Raw genomic sequence first — 21,105 nt, forward strand, 5'->3', positions numbered from 1 at the left:
TAAGGTTCGAAAAAAGAGGAGAAAAAAGAGGAGACAAAGTTGGAAGAAAATTTAGAGTTGAATTATAGGAAATTGTAAGAGGTGAGAATTATAGATGATACTATAATAAGCTTACCACCAAGTATATGTTAATTACTCAGTCAAAATTTCTTCTGAGACAGTCCAAGCCTGATGATTTCCGAAAGATGATGGGAGAACAAGTTAAATTAAAATGTAAACCGCAGGATTGTTTATGCATTACGTTATCAAGAGTTAACATAGAAACAACCGCAAGACTGTTTATGCATTATAGCATCAAGAGTTTAGCAAAGAAACAACCCATGAAAACCTGCTAGTTACCCACCCAAATCAAGAAAAATGATAAACAAAATTCAGATATACTTTTTTAGTTAAGAAGATTGTTTCCATCCACCATAGCTCTCCTCTGGCTCGAAATCCCGGCTGCGGATATCCTACATTGATGAAAGAAGACCTCAACACTTGACATCATGCCACCAATAACACAACATATATAAGTCCTAGATGCTAGACACCTGAGACAGCATTGTGTTACCCTTCTCACTTTTTAGGCAAACCTTTCATGGCCACCCAAGTATTGTTGTAGTTTCAGATAAAATCAGAAAAGCATGTAATGTCGGTCTCTACTAAAAACATACATAAAAAAAGAAAGGCACATATACTTTTTTTCTTCTTTACTTTCCATATATATGGAGGGAAAAAGATTATTACGCAATCAAGAGATCATCACCCTACTACCAAAACAACAAAAACAGATCATCATCATCTAGATAAAGAGTCAATATGATAGGCCAATGAGAATGCATGAACAGGCATCAATATCTTTTACACCTTTTATCATATTAGACTATTAGTAAATAGTGGATCCGTATGCCAATATTAGATATGCGTTCACCAAAAACAATATCCCATCCCCCATCGTTTATTAGGACATTTTTGAGGTGATAGGGTAGCAGAAGGGAAATGTGAATAAAAAACTGAGTATATTTAAATATCCCGTCGCCTAAATCCCAGAGCCTTACAGCCTTACCAAGGTTAAAGGATAAATGATGAGGTCGGGGGAATTACCTCTGGTATGAATGTCAGACCAATTCTTATCTCTCCACAGTATTCCTGCTCCTTGACCACATTGTATGGAGTTGGCGGGAGGTTTCCTTCAATGAATACTGGCTCCAGAGGAATGCTGCAAAACAAAATCAAATAACATTTTAGATGATTTTCTATGGAATTGGAACAACAGATGAAGTATTCGTGTGAGATGTTCATCAGAAACAGAAAAAGAAATTGTCAGTCCCGAGTTTCCCTTCACCCATGGTGGAAGAAGAATTTAAAGGCAAGACAAAACTTTGGCTTATTTAACCTTCCTACATCAACACCGTTTGGTTTCATTGAGTAGATCAAGTCAAGGAAAACATTGCATGCTCTATACTACTACCAACGTTACTGTTTCACTCTTCCATATTTTGATGCTGTTTTAAGGCAAAAGGTTCAAAGCATAGTAGAAGCAGAAATGGTGGTGGCAGTGCTTTGAGCTCCCTTTCCCTTTCAGGATTTGAATATTGAAAGAAAAAAATTTAGGAATTGAAGGACGGAGGAGAATAATATTTCGTATTTACCCATAATTTTATGCCAAAAATAAAATGTACATGGTTGACATGACCAATAGTTGCAGGCCTGTTTACTCACCTTGCTTCTCCCACTAAATCATCCGCATTACTTAAGTCACTGTCCATTATTTTGAGGTTCAATTCTGTAACACCATCTGATACGGTAAACACAAAAGTCTCGTTCCATTCTGGTTCAGTTCCTTTACCTGCATCAACCATCTCTTAATTTCAGTAGTCGATACAAAATTACAGAAGCCGAGTACGTAATGTCGTCGAATCCAAGTTACGTTACAATCCGGTTGAGAAAAGCCAGAGCAGAGGTGCATGATCACACAACTTATGAGGCATTGGCATTGATATCTGTCTAGTTTCATTAAATAATCGATAAACAATTAGAAATTTACCTGATGCGACACTGCTCTTCTGTTCCTGAGTACGGCAAATGAGGAGAACATATGGATCCATTTTAGCTGTTCGTAAACAATTAAACCTCGTCAAACACAGTTACCAGATTGGAGATCAAGTATGAAAAAACAAAAGGAGAAAAAACAATTTGTACAAAGATCTAAAGCTGTGTATAGCTTTACAGAATACAGAACAGTGGCAACAGATCAAGGGATTTACAGTATAAGGGAAAATACAAAGAGTTAGCGATTCAACGATCATATTAGTTCAAATAATGTGTCTGAAAGGTGAAATATCCTAGATCTGGACAATATCCACCTTTCGCGGGAAGAATAAATGAAATGAAACACAGAATCGGCACAGAGATTCGAAAAAGCACTGCAACTATTCATTTCTCTTGAAAAAGATCAGAAGTCAAAATCAATGAAGAAAAAAAATCTCGTATTAATCATCAACATGAGGAGAACGTGTAGAGATGAACTTTTGATTGCAATATATCAGCGAAAATAAGATCTTAGAGAATGAGATTACCAAAATTTCTTGCCAGATTCAGCGATACCACAAAAATAAAGTGAATGCTTCATTCAAATATGAAATCATAAAAGCAGAGCATAGATCTGACGGAATTGAGATGAAACAAGCAATGATTCGATTTAATTGCATCCAGTATATATAAATTCTTTACTTAGTTCACAGAAAAAAGAAGGAGAAATCAAGATCTAAGAAAATCGAGATGAGAAATTAGAAGCAAAATACGATTAAGTAGGAGTTTCATTAGACGTACAGAGAAAATCAGTGTTCTCGAGGCCTTTGGCTCCGACAAGTAGTACTTCCAGCTTTCCTTGAGGCATTTTGTATGATTTGCTTTTAAACTCGAAAAGGTTGAAGATGCAGAAAGGAATTGTCGAAGCCGAGAGTATAAAACGAATCGAAACTCTTCTCTTCTCTTCTCGGCTTTCTCTCCACTGTGTATCTCTTCCCCGGCCAAAGAGGGAAAACTGTGCGTAGTATATTTATAGGATTGTAAAATGTTCTGAAAATCCGAAGATTCCGAATTAATAAATCAAAACAAAAATAAATAAATGCTTCCTGAATCCTTTTCTGCTTTTTTCCAAGTCCGGACCGACTCTCTCACGGCTGTTGACCTCAAATTATAGGGCCCATAAGATTGAGCCTGGACTCCCCTTATGTGCTCTCCCCACCCATTGCTATTGACCACGAATTACAAGAGACCCACAGGGTTAGAGTGATAAAATTTTGTTTTAATACTTTTTTATTTTTACTTGTAAGTACCACATAATTTGTGGTTGTAAGGTCGTTACGGGAGTATAGAGTGCTGCTCGCTATGAGATAGTATTTAGACTCCTTTTTTTGCTCACGGTTGATCAATGCTATTAATTCTAAAATCCCTACTTTTGTTGATATTTTGAATATTGTAGAGGATATCATCCACCTTTCTTCTTATTTTATGGATTGTAGTTTTCATTTTGTTCCTAGGGGATGCAACAGTGTTGCTCATTCTCTAGCTGAGAAAACAGTTACCTTAACAGAGAGAACTAACTGGCTAAATTCCCTACTTGGTTATTGAATTTTTGTAATTTTGAATCCTTGTCATTTCTCTGTTCTTTGAAATGAATGTTGGTTCACCAAAAATAAAAAGCTTACCTAGGCACCCATGTCAGGTGGCTATGAGAGGAAAACTTGGTAAGGGGGTATAGGATAGAGGATATGGACTTCAAAGCCGTGTCCTATAATTAAGTTCACGGCAAGCCAATCAATCGCATCTCGGCTTGCAAATCACAATTTTTGGTCGAAGTCAACAAGGCTGCTGGCTCAGTAGATACGATGCATTTCTTTTCTCACTGGAGAAAGAGCAAAGGTGCATTTAACGGTGTCAACTCATACCGTGTTTCGTACATTGAAATCTCACCCCCTTAAATCATACTATATGAAATAGTTGTATTATTGAATAAATGGGACGGTTATGATATGTTCAAAATGATCTAAATGAACTATATCAATCAATATCATATTGAATATGAGAATTGTTTTGTGCGTCGTACTATGTAATAATATGAGTTAAATTTATTCGAACCCATACGAATATAGTGTCAAATATTTATTTATAAGTTTTTGAATAAAAATTTTACCAAAAAAAAAAATTTATTTATAATGAATTAATACCCTTAGGTGCATCATGTAATGCTTTTGATGAGGTCCAGGCTCTAATGTCTAGTACTCTAGCTTCTCTACTATTAACCTCGCGATTGTATGCATCTGACTTAAAAATATCTCACGATTATATGATTTGTGGGGGTGACACGCTACTAATGCAATAAGGCTTGCTTTGTACATGTAGTTCTATGTAACAAGAAGTAATTAAATATACATGAAGACATGATTTCACAATTTAATAAAAGGACATTGAGTAAATCACATCACATTTTGGGTAAATTGTAGCTAAACGAATGCGTAGATTGATTTTACTGAACAGTCGTTGAGATCTTACCGTTAAATCTATAAAATTAAGCTTGAGCCGTTCATTAAAGTTTAAGATTTTTCCCACTATTTACTGGTAATTTTGATCAGCCGTTATCGCCAGGGTTTTTTTTCCTACTTAGTTATTGGATAAAGTCGAGTAACCTCCGCCCCCTTAGATTCATTGATGATTCACCCAAGATTCATTGATCGTTTCCAAAGAGACCATGATAAAAGTTTAATATTAAAGTGTTTTTTTTTTTTTTTTTTTTTTTTTTAATTTGATGTCATTTAAATGACAACGGGTGATAGAAGGTTAACAAAACTAATCTATAAATAAAAGAGAAAAATTAAAAATATTGTTCGACAATTTAGATTTAGTTTACCAAATCTGATGGTAGATATTTAGAAACGTTCAACTAAGGGATTCACACGTCCGTTCAGCTACCACATTCCCTAAGGGCCTGTTTGGTTACATGAATCTAGAGATTTCAAATCTCTGGATTCATGAATCTGATAATTTTACCCGTTTGGTTGTAAAAATCTCTAGATTCATGAAATCTAGAGATTCACATTTTTACACTAAAAACGTGAATCTGTAGATCTATGGGTAAGAGGTGAAATCCAGAGATTTCAAAAAAGCTATACATTTGTACATTCACAAAAATCACGTCGATCAAATAATTTTTTAGGATAAATCCACAAATTTCATTCCACAACAAAACATCTAATTTTATAAATTATAACTCCATAGACTTGAAATCTATAGATTTGAAATCTCTAGATATTTGAAATCTCGAGACTCATGTAACCAAACAGGCCCTAACATTTTTTGTCCAAATAAAGCTTTATAGTCATGATTTGTATGGTGCAACAAGAATGCGGTTCTAAGCTATCTAATTACTTTTCTACCCAAGAAAAAAAAAATTCTAATTATTCGGTGGATTTTTTTTCGTAAAATGACAAAATTTGGAACTTTTTATCGGTAAATAATTTGAAATTTTGACTTTTTATTACTTTACTTAATTAATTTTGTTATTTATTTATTTTATTTTTAGGAAGAAGGGAGTGGGGACAAGGTTTGGAAAAGGGCGGGGTGTGTGAAGATGAGGTGAGGCCCTGAGGGCAAGGCACATGCCGTAAATAGATTTGAACTTATGAATTCGAGCGTAATCCATCATTTCTTAATTTTTGAAAACACCTTAATATTGTTTACCAAATTATAAAAAAAAAACACCTTAATATTATTATCCCAAAAAAAAAAACACCTTAATAATTATTAATGGCATTGCATCTATTATATTTGTAGTTGTTCGTTCATTTTTTTTAATGAGAATAAAAATACGAAAGTCATTCTATTGGCTACTCTATTATGTGATTTTTTTTTTGTTTGCTAGGTTGCTTAGTGATGTTCAATATTTCAATTCAGCCAAGGTGATTTTGATTTGTCGGCTATCTCAAACCACCATGTTGTTGTCAAGGAGTCGCCTCCCCCACACAATAGCTTCAATGTGTAAGCAAATGTGGCTTGGGACCCTTCAACAAAATATTCCGAAAAAAGTTGTATTTTGTGTCTTTCTAATCGCAAGGAAAAAATTTAGTTTCGGTTTGTTAGCTTTGTTATGAAACTTGAGGCTATTAGGGGCGCCTTATTTTTTATTTTGGACCTCTGTATTTCACATGTGGTGATTTTGTCAATCTTTTTGCCGTTAAGACTGTAAATGGCTAGGCCTAATTTCTTGATTGGCCAAAGGACTGCATTTTCCATCACATTCTATGGATTTTGGCTGCTCTTTCTTTTGTTAGATTTAGTTATTTTAGTAGATCTGTTAATGCTCAGGTAGATTTCCTTGTGACAGGCTCCAAGTTGTTTATGTCAAACAGGTTTTGGTGGCTATCTCCACCTCTTTGTATCGCAAAACTTCTTTGTTAGCTTCTGGCGTTCGGCTGGAGAGTCTAATATGAATTTTTCTTTGCTACAAAAAAACAAAAGTTATAACTTATTTATAATTAGATAACTATGGAAAGTCATTAATTTTTAACTTATATATAATTAAGATAACTTGGGAATCTTTATACTAATCTCCCTAAACCCAGAAAAGTCCACGTGCGAATGTTCCAACTGGTATATGCAAACTTACATCTATTTTCTAAAGAATACTTGAAAAAAATAGTGATAATTTTTTAATGATAAGTATAAGCTTTTATGTTGAAAAATGCACAAATATTGAGTAGGATTAGGACATGGTCTACTCGAACTCGACAAAATAGTATTTTATGATGCGTAAAATAGAAAACTAGATTCCACTATGTCAATGGTTGCCATTTATAAGATATGGAATTTTTAGTGCCACCTCCTTAGTCATTCAAATTATTGATTAGGGTTGGGTTGTAATAGGAGTTAAAATTAGGGTTTGGGTCAAGGTTAGTATGGAGTTCAATATTGGAATGACATCCATGATTAATGTCAAGATCAATATCACGGTCGGGATTAAGGACAAAATCAAGGTTAAAATTAGGGTTTAAGATTATGACAAAACCATAGTTGGAATTAGGGCCAAAACAAGGTTTAGGATCAGGGCCAAAGTCAAGGAGAGGATCAGGGACAGGTGGGCTTGGTGGGACAAATAGTAATCCTAAGCCCGTCCTAGGCCTTGATTTAGGGCCAAAATCAATATCATAATCGGAGACAAAATCAAGGATAGGATCAAGGATGGGTCAGGCCAAGTCGGACCTGACAAACAGTAATCTGAAGCCTGTCTTAGGCCCTAATTCAAGGCCATAATATTTTGGCTCGAACCCGCCCTAAGGGTCAAAATCTTGTGCCCAGGCCCTATGCGGGCTCAGGGTGGGTTAGAGCCACCAGGACCAATTGCACCCCTACATGGAATGTTGGTGAACATCGCACTTGCATTTCCTCCTAAGTTAATTGAGGTGGATGAACATGTAAGTGTTACATTGTAGACAAACCCAATTAGGAACTGAATCTAATAAATTCCTAAAATTAAGTCTTAAGAAAAGAGGAGAGACGAAATTGTGAGAAAATTTAGGAATTTATTTTATTTTATATATATATATATTTTTTTTTTTTGGACAAGAGATTTTTATATGGGGAGCGGAATATTACTAACATAGGTGCCATCCAATGAGTGCAAACCTAGGACCTTTCTGTTGGAGGTTGGGCTTTTAACTACTCTACTAAGCCACCATTGGCAATTTAGGGATTTATGAGATTCAATTCTTAGTTGGATTTTAATTCTGACACTTGGATAATTAATTGCCACGTGTCACAATCCAAGATAGGAATTATAGGGAATTGTAAAGGATGTGACCTCTAGTTCTTCGGAACTGTGTGAGAGTCTTTTGGCTTCGCACCCCAATTTCTCCCTATAAATTTTCTCTTTCTCTTTCTTTGTTGAATTTCCTCTCCAATCTCAATTTGTCTTCTTTCCTTCTTCTTTCTCTGTAGAACTTGGCCGGAGACATATGTTAGAGGGACAGTGGTTTTAGGGCCCTTGTGGTGGTTTTGTAATTTTTCAGCCCAAAGGGCATTTATGTAATTTTAATTTTTAAATTATTTAAGTAACAACTAATTAAAAGTAAGGGCATTTGGGTAATTTTCATAACTATTTTAACAGCAAATTTACTTTGGGTAACTTCTAATTATGCATATGTGTGCCATGTAATTTATGAGACAATAGTGGATAGTCACTGGTTTCACCCCAAAAATAGTGGGGGGTCGTGTAATTTACTCTTTTATTTATTAAACCTTATTTTCATCTCACGCTTCACTTAACTTTTTACTTTTTCATAGCAACTTCTTAATTTTCAACTACGGCTATATAAAATCTCTAGTTTTTTTGCATTTTTTTTTTCTAAAACGAATCTGAACTTCAAAAAATTTCAACGAATGCTTAAGTACTTGTTTGGTTACATGAATCCAAAGATTTGAAATGAAATGAGATTTCAAATATAGAGATTCATGGTTCAAAAGAATAAATGTTTAATCAGCCTCAAATCTATCCAAGAATGGCTTTTAGGATCTGTTTGGTTACATGAGTTTGGAGATTTCAAATCTATGGGTTAATTCGTTAATTCATAAAATTAACTGTTTGGTTAACTTGAATCTGTGGAATGAAATCTATGGATTCATCATGAAAAATTGTTTGGTCTACGTGATTTTTGTGAAAGCACAAATGTTTAGAGCTTTTATAGTAGGTGAAATCTCATACTAATAAATTCATAGATTCACATTTTTAGTGTAAAAAGATGAATATCTAGATTTCATGAATCTAAGGATTTTCACAACCAAATGAGTCTAAATCTCACATTCACATATTTAAACAAAAAATTGAACTTTCTGGAGTTCATGAATCCATGGATGTTTTACAACCAAATAGGTATAAATCTCCTATTTATGAACACATAACCAAACAGACCCTAATCTAATAATGAACAAGAGATTAGTATTTGTATTTGTATTTGACCTTTAGATTTCAAATAGGATAGAAATATATAATAGCACAATGTAGGTAAAAAATTCATAATAGATAACTGATATAAATCATGAACAAAATGTAGAAGAAGAAGAAGTAAGAGGAGAGAAAGCCGGTGAGAAATTGCAGGAGAGAAAGTAAGTTTAAAGTTCACGAAGAATAAAGGAAATATTGAATTTCCATATATTATGTGTGAGAATAAATCCATCACTTATGATTAATTCTTAAAATCAATGCTTGAAATTCAACTAGTCGGCTCACTTGACAAAAGACTAATATTTGAATCACTGAAGTATAAAAATATTTAAAGCTACCCCCTGTTTTACTCATAGATTTGCTGCCGACAAAATTTCTGGGTTGTATTAGATTTTTAGAGACTGAGTAATTATCTTCTTACCAAAAAACAGAAAACCAATCCTGATAAATTAATCCAATCTCTGAAACCCAATCACACTACGAACCAGAATCTGCAACCTCTGATACAACAAGTCAAATCAGTCAATCGCTTTCATAAATTAATCTTCCCCCTTATTGCGCTCTTATTGCGTTCTTTAATTCCATAATTTTCCAGATGAATTCGATCTTCCCATCATTATTTAAGTGACTGTGGTTAGAGATTTTCCCATCACTCATCATCCTGATATTCTTTGTTATCACCTGTCTCCTCTGGTAGTCTTTCTCTTCTTCATTGTACCATTGCTTCTTTATAACTCTGTTCTGCCTCATAACATTGCCCTGCCATGGTTTTCTTCTCGTTGTTTGTAGATCATCAAAGAATGGCGATTCTAAAATATGCTTGGGCTGTGTTATTCTCTTTGTTGTTACTGGGAATGATAGACCAGGTGAAGGTTATTGTTGAAGCATCACACCAAGTATTTCCTGAGTTTCAGTTTGTCCAGGCCATAAACGTGAGCCAAGAGCAGAGACCTGTATATCATTTTCAACCTAAAAAGAACTGGATGAACGGTATCGTGTTCTTAACTTTTATAATCTTTCTACTCTTAGAAGAGAAAAAAGATGCTGTCCCTGCATTAAGATTTTCTTTTGTTTCAGAAACGGTTGGTTTGTGTGCTAAACATGAACTGGTTTTATATGGGTGATCAGATACGCCTCTGTTTTAGTTGCTGCTGTCGTTTTAAATTTGCAGAAGCAACAATGGTATTCCAAAATTAGAGTCAGAGAACCATTTTGGGTGGCTCAAATTTTAAATACAAGGAATCTAAATTCCAGGATTCTAATGCTTCATGATGATATTAAGGAGGTTTTCTGATCCTTTTCTTCGTTCTTATCACCAGTTCCTTATCTGTGGATTTTTAAGTTATATTTGTCTTATTTCAATGTTCTTTTTTATTTTTTGGATTTTATATTTGTTAATAAAGTATTTCTCTTTTGATGTAATTATAATTTGCTTAAAAAGGTATCTTTTTATTTGGTAATAATGTTCTCATTTATAATTTCTTTAAAAACTTAATATTATTACTATTTTATGACTTTCCATTGTAGTATCTGACGTTTGTTCTTTGTTTTGTACTCTTGAACTGCTTTGGCTGTTACTCTTTACGGGAAAATACAAAATTGACAGACCCTAACGGTGAGGCTTTTGTATAATTGAAGTACTTTCCAGTTTTCTTTGTTGTTCAGTGAATCATTTATAATTTAAGGTTCTTAGTTTTAGGTCTTGATTTAAGTTCTTGTGTCTCCTCTATGTAACAGGACCTATGTATTACAATGGTATCTACCATCTGTTCTACCAATATAATCCCAATGGGTCTGTCTGGGGCAACATTGTATGGGCCCATTCCGTCTCGACTGATCTAATCAATTGGACCCCACTTAACCCAACCATCTATCCTAGCAAGCCATTTGATATAAATGGATGTTGGTCAGGATCAGCCACAATCCTCCCTGGAAACAAGCCTGTGATGCTCTATACTGGAGTTGATAAGCAAAACAGACAAGTCCAGAACATTGCAGTGCCAAAGGACCTCTCTGATCGATACCTCAAAGAGTGGGTAAAGCCTGATTACAACCCATTGATTGTCCCGGGCGATGGCATTAATGCGAGCCAGTTTCGTGACCCGAGTACCGCATGGTTAGGCAAAGATAGACATTGGAGGGTATTGGTTGGTAGTAGGATAAATAACACTGGAATGGCTATGCTCTACAAGAGTATTGACTTCAAGAATTGGCAGAAGGTGCTGCAACCTTTGCATTCATCAGCTGGCACTGGTATGTGGGAGTGCCCAGATTTCTATCCAGTCACTTCGCAAGGAAAATTTGAATCAGAGACATCCATGAAAAAACTTCTGATGAAGTATGTATTGAAGGTCAGCCTTGATAATACAAGGTTTGACTACTATACAGTGGGGAGATACTTCGAGCAGATAGATCGGTATGTGCCAGATAACCCGGCTGCAGATAATGCAATGGGGCTAAGATATGATTATGGAAATTTCTATGCATCAAAGACTTTCTATGATTCTAGCAAGAATAGAAGAATTTTATGGGGATGGGCAAATGAATCTGACACCATGGAAAATGATGTTGCCAAAGGATGGGCTGGTATTCAGGTGGAAACCTTATCACTTTTACATGTCTTCACTATTCAGATTCCTTATCTTAAAGAGATTTTCATATCCAATTAATCTCTTTTTGCTCCTTTTTTAAATCTATCAAAAAAAATTCAATCTAAGCCAACATTAAGACTCATAGTTTTTATAAGAACACTTTGTTTACCCTTGTTCATATACAAACTTTAAAGCACTATCTTTTTGCAGACAATTCCAAGGAAGGTGTGGCTTGATGGTTCTGGTAAACAATTGTTGCAATGGCCTATTGAAGAAATCACAACTTTACGAGGATCAAAAGTTCAACTGAAGGGACTATATCTTACAAAGGGAGACCATCATGAAGTTCAAAGAATCACAGCTGCACAAGTTTGTTTCTTGTTACAGTGCTTCTTCTATTTTTCATTAACTCAAATCCAATTTCTTATGGTATTATTATTTTTCTTAATAGGCTGATGTTGAGGTTACCTTCCGCATATCTAATTTAGACAAGGCCGAGCCTTTTGATTCTGCTTGGGTGGACGCACAACAGCTTTGTGGTCAAAAGGGAGCCACTGTTGAAGGTGGGGTTGGACCATTTGGGCTTCTAACGTTGGCTTCCAAAAATCTTGAAGAGTACCTACCAATTTTCTTTAGGGTCTTCAAAGCCAACAACAAGCATGTGGTGCTCATGTGTTCTGATCAAAGCAGGTTATTCTCTTTGAACATGCGATAAAAACTTTCAAACTTCTTCAAAAGATATTGGAGCTTAACTTTCCTATTGACTTCTCTTCTTGTCATTTTTGGTATGAAATCATAGGTCTTCACTAAGGCCAGAAGTTTATAAGCCATCATTTGGAGGTTTTGTGGATGTAGATTTGTCCAATGGGTTGATATCTCTTAGAAGCTTGGTATGATTTTTAACTAAGATTTTTTATGCATTATTTTGAAAATATCAAATTTCTTTTTCAGTGTTTTTTTATCTCTAATATCTGTTTCTTATTTGATATTTTCAGATTGATCATTCTGTTGTGGAAAGTTTTGGTGCTGGAGGAAAGACTTGCATCACCTCTCGAGTTTATCCTACTCTAGCAATGGGTGAAAATGCACACTTACTTGCTTTCAACAACGGGACTCAAACAATAGAGATCTTGAAACTTAGCGCATGGAACATGAACAAACCTGTGATGAACTAATTAATAAGAGTTTCGGATACACTAGGAGAAAAATAAATCAATGACACCCCTATCTTAAGGAAATAAAAGTGAGGGTTGATGTAAACAAATAAAACTTTTCAAAAAGACAAGAAAAATCTTCAATGAAAAATCCTATGTTCAACTCATTTCTTCAACTTTATCTAATCTCTGTGACTTCTTTTTCTCTTAATTGTGGATCCTCACTAACTTCAAGAGTTATGGTTCATGAATAGGTTTTTTTCTTTTTCTTTCTTCAATTTAAGACGTGGAGATAAAGCGGAAATAGATATACAAAAACTAACTGAGACTAATAATGTTGTTAATGATAAATTGAAAGGTAGCCTTGGATGTGAGTGAAAATTTTCCAACAAGGAAATAATCGAATTTTTTTCTTAGAAATATTCTTCTTTTTTTCCCTTTTTATTCTTTCATTTTTTGACCTTTATTTCTAACGTTTCATGGATACAATCATTAGATTCAACACAATGTTGTGATCACTGATAACAAACCATTACATCGATGGCCTTGACAGATTGAAAAATTAAGAGCTTTTTACATATCACTCACTAGGATGGGGTGGGACTCTGAGTTCTCTACTATAGTGGCTTAAATTACATGTCATCCACTTGTAAAATTACGAATTATCCAAAGTTAAGTTTTTCTTCACCAGATTCTGATAAGTGAGTTGTAAAATAAGCCTAATGCCTTTTAAACAATAAAATGATTTTACTACCCCCATTTAATATCCTCCCATACTCAACCCTTAAAGGGGGTGAAGGGAGGACATTTTCTTCCTACCCCCTTCCTAAAAACTGCCACCACCTCTGGCAATCACCATACTACCTCTACTGCTAACGACAATCCCCTCTACCTTCCCCCTACCCTGCAATTACAATTCACTTAATAGAATTTAAGTCAAAAACTTAACAGTGAATAACTTGTAACTTTGCAAGTTGATGGCATATAATTTAAACTACTATGATGGGAAATCCAGGTTTTACCTTAGTACAGTGGGTGACATGTAAAAATTCAAAACTTAACACAATTGTCTTTTATCCATTATGCAGGAGGGAAATTATGCTCTTAACACTCCCCACGCCCACCCAAAAAAAAAAAAAAAAAAAAAAAAAGCGAAACTATGGGGACACTGACAAAATTAAAGGTAATTATAATAATACAAACAAAAGAAAACGATATTATTCGTTAATTAAGAAAGATAATCAGAACAAAACTCATCATCACAAACCACGAAGGAGGAACCTAACAGGAAAATCAGCCCAACTAATGCTGGGCTTTATTCTCACACAGATTAGATGATGATGATGAGGTCTCCCACTATCATAGATTCACAAGACGATACATCTCTCACTCTTCTTTTAGATTCTCATCAACAATATTAAAGAGTGGACGAGAAGAGTTAGAAGAAGAAAGAGAGTTCCCTGGGCAAAACACAACCCTGTAATTTTGTGTACCACCAGGGCAGGTGAAGGTACTGGTTGCGTCATCCTTAGGATAACTATAAGCATCAGGGCATCTATCCTTGAAGAACCTGGAGTAATCAGTAGGTCCACAGCTTCCAGAATTGCAGCAATAATTATCAGTCTTGAACACGGTACATGGGTTGTTACAGCCACCAGCAGTCCTTAACGGTCCAGGGCATTGGCCGTTAATGTCAGCTGTGCATCTGAGCGAACGGCAGCCGCCACCAGTAGGGTTTGTGGGAGTGAATTGCATAGGAATATTAAATCCATCAACGAGAGAGATATCAAAGAAATCCAAATTGCCATATTGGTTTAAGGCATATTCGGCTAAGGTGTTGGGTGGTACACCCCAACCTTGGCACACTAGTTGGCCACAGTCACCAGTGTCGCATCTTCCGCGGCCGCTTCCGTCGAACTGACAGTTTGTTCGGCCCCAAATGCGAGCCATAGCAGTGCCAGCAGCGACGTTGATGGTCCAAGATTGGCCTGGGTTAAGTTGCTGACCACCACCAGGTGAAGCAGCAGCCCATACTGTGTAGGAGCACTGGTTTCTGATCTCAAAGGTAGTTGCATGGGTGAGAGTGATGAAGAGGATACCAGAGAAGAAGAAGGAGAAGATGAGCTTCTTGATCATGGATATCATCTTGAGAACAGATAGGGAGACTTGGATTTGTGAGATCGATGTGGGTGGTGTTAGTATGAGAAGGCTGGGTTTTTATAGTACAGTGGCGGCTTTGGGTAGTCGCCACATTTTGTTGAATTGGTTATTCTCCTTTGTTTATTTTGAAACGCAAAACATACTTTAATAATGCATTGAAAACAAGAAAGGTTGAACAGAAGACTGGGTATGGTATAGATTATGATTAGGGAAGTGACAAACCGGTTGACCAAATCAAGTTTTTTAACCAGCATTTTAGCCTATCTTATGTCAAGTTAATCTAATCAAATGCTCAATCTCATATATAACAAGTCCTGATGTGTTTTTATGGACTAGAAAACACAAAATATGAGAAGAATGAGTAGAAAAGGCTCATGGAAGCGTCTTTGCAGAGTTAAATTGTAGGACGCAAAGGAAAACTGACATAGCATTCAAGAAATTATTTCAATAATTGATATTTCATCTCGATCACTCATTATATTTTTCAGTTTAAAATAAATAACCGACATTTCGATCCAATTGGCGCAAGACAGAAGCAAAGTGCAGCGAGCTCTTCTTCGGACAAACAGGAAAACACGTCGCTGATGTTTTTTTTTCCCTTTCTTTTTTTTGGTGCAGCGAGCTCTTCTTCGGACAAACAGGTAAACACGTCGCTTCTATGCCATTTGAAGAGATGCTGGCTTTGTTTTCTTTTTAAAAAGAAAAGGTAGAAGCATCCCATGAAAGATACCAGATATTCTAGTTACTAAAGGAAGCTCTGGATAATTATGAGCCAAACCCCAAATTCCAATATCTAACAGGTGGAATAGTAAGCTCAGCTCACGCAGCTGCATTTGCATGTGTCGCCATGCGTGAAGAACGCAGTAGATATAAAAATATGAGAAGAAACAGTAAGAATAGACCTGTTTTGCAATGAAATAGCTCTTTCATGGCTCACAAATGTCTACACTACGCTGGGATTGTCTTTTGTTTGAACCCTATTCATTTTAATGTTAGTTGGTTGGACTTTTGATACCTTACTTTCACTAGGTATGTCGATCACTTCTCTTTTGGTCTAATTGGTTTTCAGATGATAGGATAACCTTGACTTTGCAATGGACACCACTTAATCAATTTTTTGGTTGGAAACATTCTTGCTGCACTACTTGCTTGGCTGCTTCAGTATTTGTCCAAGATCACTACTGCCCTCATCTCCAAAGAATATGTGTTTTCTCCACTGAAAAAAAGAACTCCAACTCCTTAAGCAATGAAAGAATGGGCACGCAGCCCCATCGAGTACTTTTCTTCTTTGACATTTGACAATTCCTTTATCTGAAAAAGCATAGCCAGAATATAGAATTACCAAAAGGTAAACCATATTCAAAATTTACCCGATTTTATTTAGTTTTTGAAAATGTAATAAATTTTAGTTTATTTTATTTTATTAAATCTTAGTTAGTATCCTAACTTAAAAATAAGATACAACAATTGAGAGTAATATGATGATAATAATAATAAAACAAAGTAGAGTTTACACCGTCAACAAGCTTTTGTGACTTGAAGATAGTATCTATTACCTTCTTAGTTTTTATACTCCGGATCGTCTTGGGCCTTTAGCAACACATAGTTGAGAAATAACATTTGGTAAAGTCTTGAATTCCAAAGGGGATCCAATTAAAGGAATGTGCTTACAACAGCAGCATTGGATTTTCCATAAAAATTCAACGATTCCAAATATTTGGTAATATATGGGATAATACCTGGCTTCAAAGCAATTGATATTAAGCATCCTACAAGAAGCCAAATATAAGAACTGAAATTATTGAATAATTTTATGAGCTAAATTCTTGCAATTAGCATCAAATTCATTTGAGGATTAAGGAAGATTTAAATAATAGCAAATTACACGGCACATCCGCTATATTTGGGGCAAAACTCTTGACCGCAGACTATTATCTTATAAATTACATGGTACCTACATGTAAATTATAAGTTACTCACAGTTAAACTTCTTGTTAAAATAGATTATGAAATTATCCAAATGCTCTTACTTTTATTTAAAGTATTTAAAATTTGTCATTATGGTATAATGACCAATTTAGTCCCATTTTAATTTTCTCACATCTTCTACCTACACGTCACCGGACCACTACCATTGAAAACCACCTAACCTTCCCCTACCGGCAACCACCGCATCCCAAGAAGTCAAACTCCTCTCTTAGAATAAACAATTTTTTTTTTTGGTAAATCTTAAAATAAACAATTAGTGGCATTAAAACAACTAGTTCTTGAGAAGGAAAGAAACATAAGTCAATGCAAACCTCTATAAGAGGTATTGGTTTTATCAACTGAGCAACCTGATGATGGTTAAAATAGGTCTTTGTAATGCCTAAATTAAAGAAGGGTAATTTTCATCTGGACCCCCTGAGGTTTGGTCCAGGCACTTTAGCCATTAAGTTTCCTTTGCATATGGCTCCCCGGTAGTTTTAATAAATGATTAAATAAGGACAAATTTAACAGCAACTGTTAATTTAATAAATTGGTGACAAAAATACCCTCGTTTGGAATTTTTTATTTTTTATTTTAATCTACTAAAATAAATACTATAAAATAAATAAATAATAAACAATCATCGATTCCCTTGACGTTTCGTCGGGTCGGATACTTCGCCGTCGCGAGGTTGGTGGCCCTTTGGAGATCAAACCATCCGTGTCCTCTGCTCGCACAAGAATGAGGCGATTTACTCTTTTCCGCTCTCGCTCGCGGGGTCCGCTCTTCAAGTGTTACCTTTCTCATGTTTCAACTTGGTCGGTTGCTATTTTTCTGGAAGTGGATCTTTGCTTCATTCTTTAGATCGCGGGTAGATGACAATTGGTTCTTTTGTTGTGGGATTTTGATACTGTATATACCCATTTCTAATTTTCAATTTTTTCGGTTTCGACTTTGTTTGCGGTCTTTTTTCTTCTCGCGGGCTTTTTTTTTCCGATTTTTTCTTCTTCTATTTTAGATGGATTCGTAGTTGCGTTCCTCTACATTCGATGAAAAATCAGTTTTTTCTTTTGGCTTTTGACTTTCTTTATTCGTTTTTGTGCTCTTGTTTTACTTTTTTGGATTGTAGATCCATTGTTTTGAATTTTTTTTCTCAAAGAACTAGTGGTGAGACCAGGTATGGTTCATCTCAGATCATAATCGAATTGAAGTTTGAAATTTGTTCCTCATGACTTCCATTTTGATGTTTTTTAGGGTTTGAGAGGTTGTGATTTGAACTGAATTCAAACGATAAGAGCAAGTTATTGCTGCTAGGGTTTCCTTATCGCTTGAAATTCGATGTTGAAGCGGCCTTTGTGGGGCGAAACAAAATAAAAATAAAAACAAAAATTCCAAACGAGGGTATTTTTGTCACCAAATTTATTAAATTAACGGTTTCTGTTAACTTGTCCTTATTTAATCATTTATTAAAACTACAGGGGAGCCATATGCAAAGAAACTTAACTGGACTAAGTGACCTGGCCAAACCTCGGGGGTCCGGTGATTCCCATTAAAGAACTAAGTTCACACTAACTACGTCAATTGTTTCAATTTATAATAAGAAAATTTTTGAACATAGCACGTGAATCCTCCACAGGTAGTAAGAAAACTATGGATATAAACAAATTATGTAACTACAACTAATATCTAATATTAAATTTTATTCTCTTTCATCAACAAAAACAAGAATTTTTCAATGCTATCCTATAAGTTTTCCCTAAAATTGATGTCAATCATTTGAGTTATTCAAATTATAATGAGACCCAAAAATATATTAATGACATCTTCTATATTTGGAAAATTTACAGTTAAATACTAATGTCAGTAAGTTAAAAAAAATTAAAATGACAAAATAACCTTGAATGGATAATCTTAGGTTCGAATCATTTCTTTGTTTTTCTTTGCAGTTTATGAGTTCTTTCTCTCCCAATTATAAATCTCACAAAGTTGAGAAGATATGATTTGTGAATAGTTTCTTTAAACTTAAAATGAGAGGGTTAATATTAAAAAATAAATAAATAAAAACAAACTAAAACAAATGATGATGGTAATAGGGGATCTGACTGTTTAAAAAAAAAAAGAAAAAAGAAGGAAGGGGATTATGATGACCCGAGTGTGATGCTAAAAGTTTCCCAATAAGAAAATGATTGAAACTTTTTTATTGAGGATATTTTTTCTTTCTTTCTTTAATCACTGTTTGAGCCTTTATTTTGTGCATTTCATGGATACAGTATCAGCAGATTCAACACGGTTTTGTGATCAAAGTTTAAAGTATTCCACGATACCATGCGATACTAGCCGATATGTATCCATATTTGACCAAACCAATATGATACATCTCGATTCCATTGAATTAACTAAAATATATTACCTAGAATGATACAATACTCGATACAGGATGATACGTTGCTTAAAATCGTCTAATCAATACGATACTCGATATCAATACTTTAAACTTAATTGTGATAACAGACCGATACATGCAGCCCCAAACCAATGGCCCTAAAAGGCCAATAAGTGACTATGGTTGTCTTCTACGAGTCTATCCATTACCCAAGAGGAAACTTATGGGGATAAGACAAAATTAAAGGGTAACTATGATAATAGAAACAAAACGAAACGTAATTATTATTCATTAACTAACAAAGACAATCAGAACAGAACTGATCATCACAGGCCACAAAGGAACCTAACAGGAAAAACAGCCAGAGGCTTTATTCTCACATAGATTAGATGATGACTGGGTCTCCCACTATTATAGCTTCACAAGACGATCGATCACTCTTCTTTTAATTCTCATCAACAATACTAAACAGGGGATGAGAAGAGTTAGAACTAGAGAGAGAGTTTCCTGGGCAAAACACAACCCTGTAATTTTGAGTGCCACTAGTGCAGGTGAAGGTACTGGTTGGATCATCCTTAGGATAACTGTAAGCATCAGGGCATCTATCCTTGAAGAACCTAGAGTAATCAGTAGGTCCACAGCTTCCAGAATTGCAGCAATAATTATCAGTCTTGTACACAGTGCAAGGGTTGTTGCAGCCTCCAGCAGTCCTTAACGGTCCAGGGCATTGGCCATTGATGTCAGCTGTGCATCTGAGCGAACGGCACTTGCCACCACTAGGGTTTGTGGGGGTGAATTGCATTGGAATATTAAATCCATCAACGAGAGAGATGTCGAAGAAATCCAAATTTCCATATTGGTTTAAAGCATATTCGGCTAAGGTGTTGGGTGGTACACCCCAGCCTTGGCACACTAGTTGGCCACAGTCACCAGTGTCGCATTTTCCGCGGCCGCTTCCGTCGAAATGACAGTTTGTTCGGCCCCAAATGCGAGCCATAGCTGTGCCAGCAGCGACGTTGATGGACCAAGATTGGCCTGGGTTAAGTTGCCGACCACCACCCGGTGAAGCAGCAGCCCATACTGTGTAGGAGCACTGGTTTCTGATCTCAAAGGTAGTTGCATGGGTGAGAGTGATGAAGAGGATGCCAGAGAAGAAGAAGGAGAAGATGAGCTTCTTGATGGATTCCATCTTGAGAACAGGTAGGGAGACTTGGATTTGTGAGATCGATGTGGGTGGTGTTAGTATGAGAGGGGTTGGGTTTTTATAGTACAGTGGCGGCTTTGGGTAGTCGCCACATTTTCTTGACTCGGTTCATTTCCTTCTTTTTTTTGGAAACCCAAAGCCACTTTACTAATACATTGAAAGCAAGAAAGAAAGAACAGAAGACTGGGCAGGTTAAGATTAGGACATTCACAAATGGGTTTTGTATAATCAAGCTTTCTAACCTGCATTTTAGCTAATCTTACGTCAAGTTAATCTAAAACAAATGCTTAATCTCACATACAACAAATCCTGAGGTGTTTTTATGGACTAGAAAACAACAAATCATGAGAAGATTGTCAGAAGATTAACGCGGTAGTAGTCAAAGGCTCAGAAAAGCGTCTTTGTAGAGTTAAATTGTAGCACGTAAAGGGGAAAACTGAGATAGAAATCGAGCTTGTTTTCCGACAAACAGGTGCACACGTCGCTTCTAATCCATTTGAAAGGATGGTGGCTTTATTCTTGATAAGAAAAAGATAAAGGCATCTCAAGAAAGATACCGGATATTCTAGTTATTAAAGCAAGCTCAGGATAATTATGAGCCAGGCTCCAAATTTCAATATCTAGCTTGTGGAGTAGTAAAAGTTATTGACCAAAGAAGAAGAATA

At 35.5% G+C, this 21,105-nt stretch overlaps 2 protein-coding genes and 2 pseudogenes across 2 annotated transcripts; 1 reads left to right on the forward strand and 3 right to left on the reverse strand.

The window, feature by feature from the left end:
• Positions 1 to 168: 168 nt before the first annotated feature.
• Positions 169 to 3,030, reverse strand: LOC149013567 (Calcium-dependent lipid-binding (CaLB domain) family protein). The gene is made up of 5 exons (XM_089157967.1): positions 2,815 to 3,030; positions 2,030 to 2,095; positions 1,705 to 1,831; positions 1,087 to 1,201; positions 169 to 452 (listed from the first exon to the last, which is right to left on the reverse strand). Exons 1-5 carry the CDS (start codon positions 2,879 to 2,881, stop codon positions 390 to 392), a joined length of 438 nt encoding a protein of 145 aa, XP_089014093.1. The 5' UTR covers positions 2,882 to 3,030; the 3' UTR covers positions 169 to 389.
• A 7,692-nt stretch (positions 3,031 to 10,722) lies between these two features.
• LOC149013568 (beta-fructofuranosidase, insoluble isoenzyme 1-like) lies at positions 10,723 to 12,815 on the forward strand. The gene is made up of 5 exons (XM_089158446.1): positions 10,723 to 11,574; positions 11,782 to 11,940; positions 12,023 to 12,261; positions 12,371 to 12,461; positions 12,567 to 12,815. The coding sequence occupies exons 1-5, from the start codon at positions 10,723 to 10,725 to the stop codon at positions 12,744 to 12,746; spliced, it is 1,521 nt and encodes a 506-aa protein (XP_089014572.1). The 3' UTR covers positions 12,747 to 12,815.
• Positions 12,816 to 13,897: 1,082 nt separating this feature from the next.
• On the reverse strand, positions 13,898 to 14,986 carry LOC149013569 (protein P21 pseudogene; annotated as a pseudogene).
• Positions 14,987 to 19,498: 4,512 nt separating this feature from the next.
• Positions 19,499 to 20,490, reverse strand: LOC149013570 (protein P21 pseudogene; annotated as a pseudogene).
• Positions 20,491 to 21,105: the final 615 nt, after the last annotated feature.

The sequence above is a fragment of the Hakea prostrata genome, chromosome 6 (genome assembly GCF_041222555.1).
Source record: "Hakea prostrata isolate BN-2017 chromosome 6, UWA_Hpros_2, whole genome shotgun sequence".
In the NCBI taxonomy this organism is placed as follows: Eukaryota; Viridiplantae; Streptophyta; class Magnoliopsida; order Proteales; family Proteaceae; genus Hakea; species Hakea prostrata.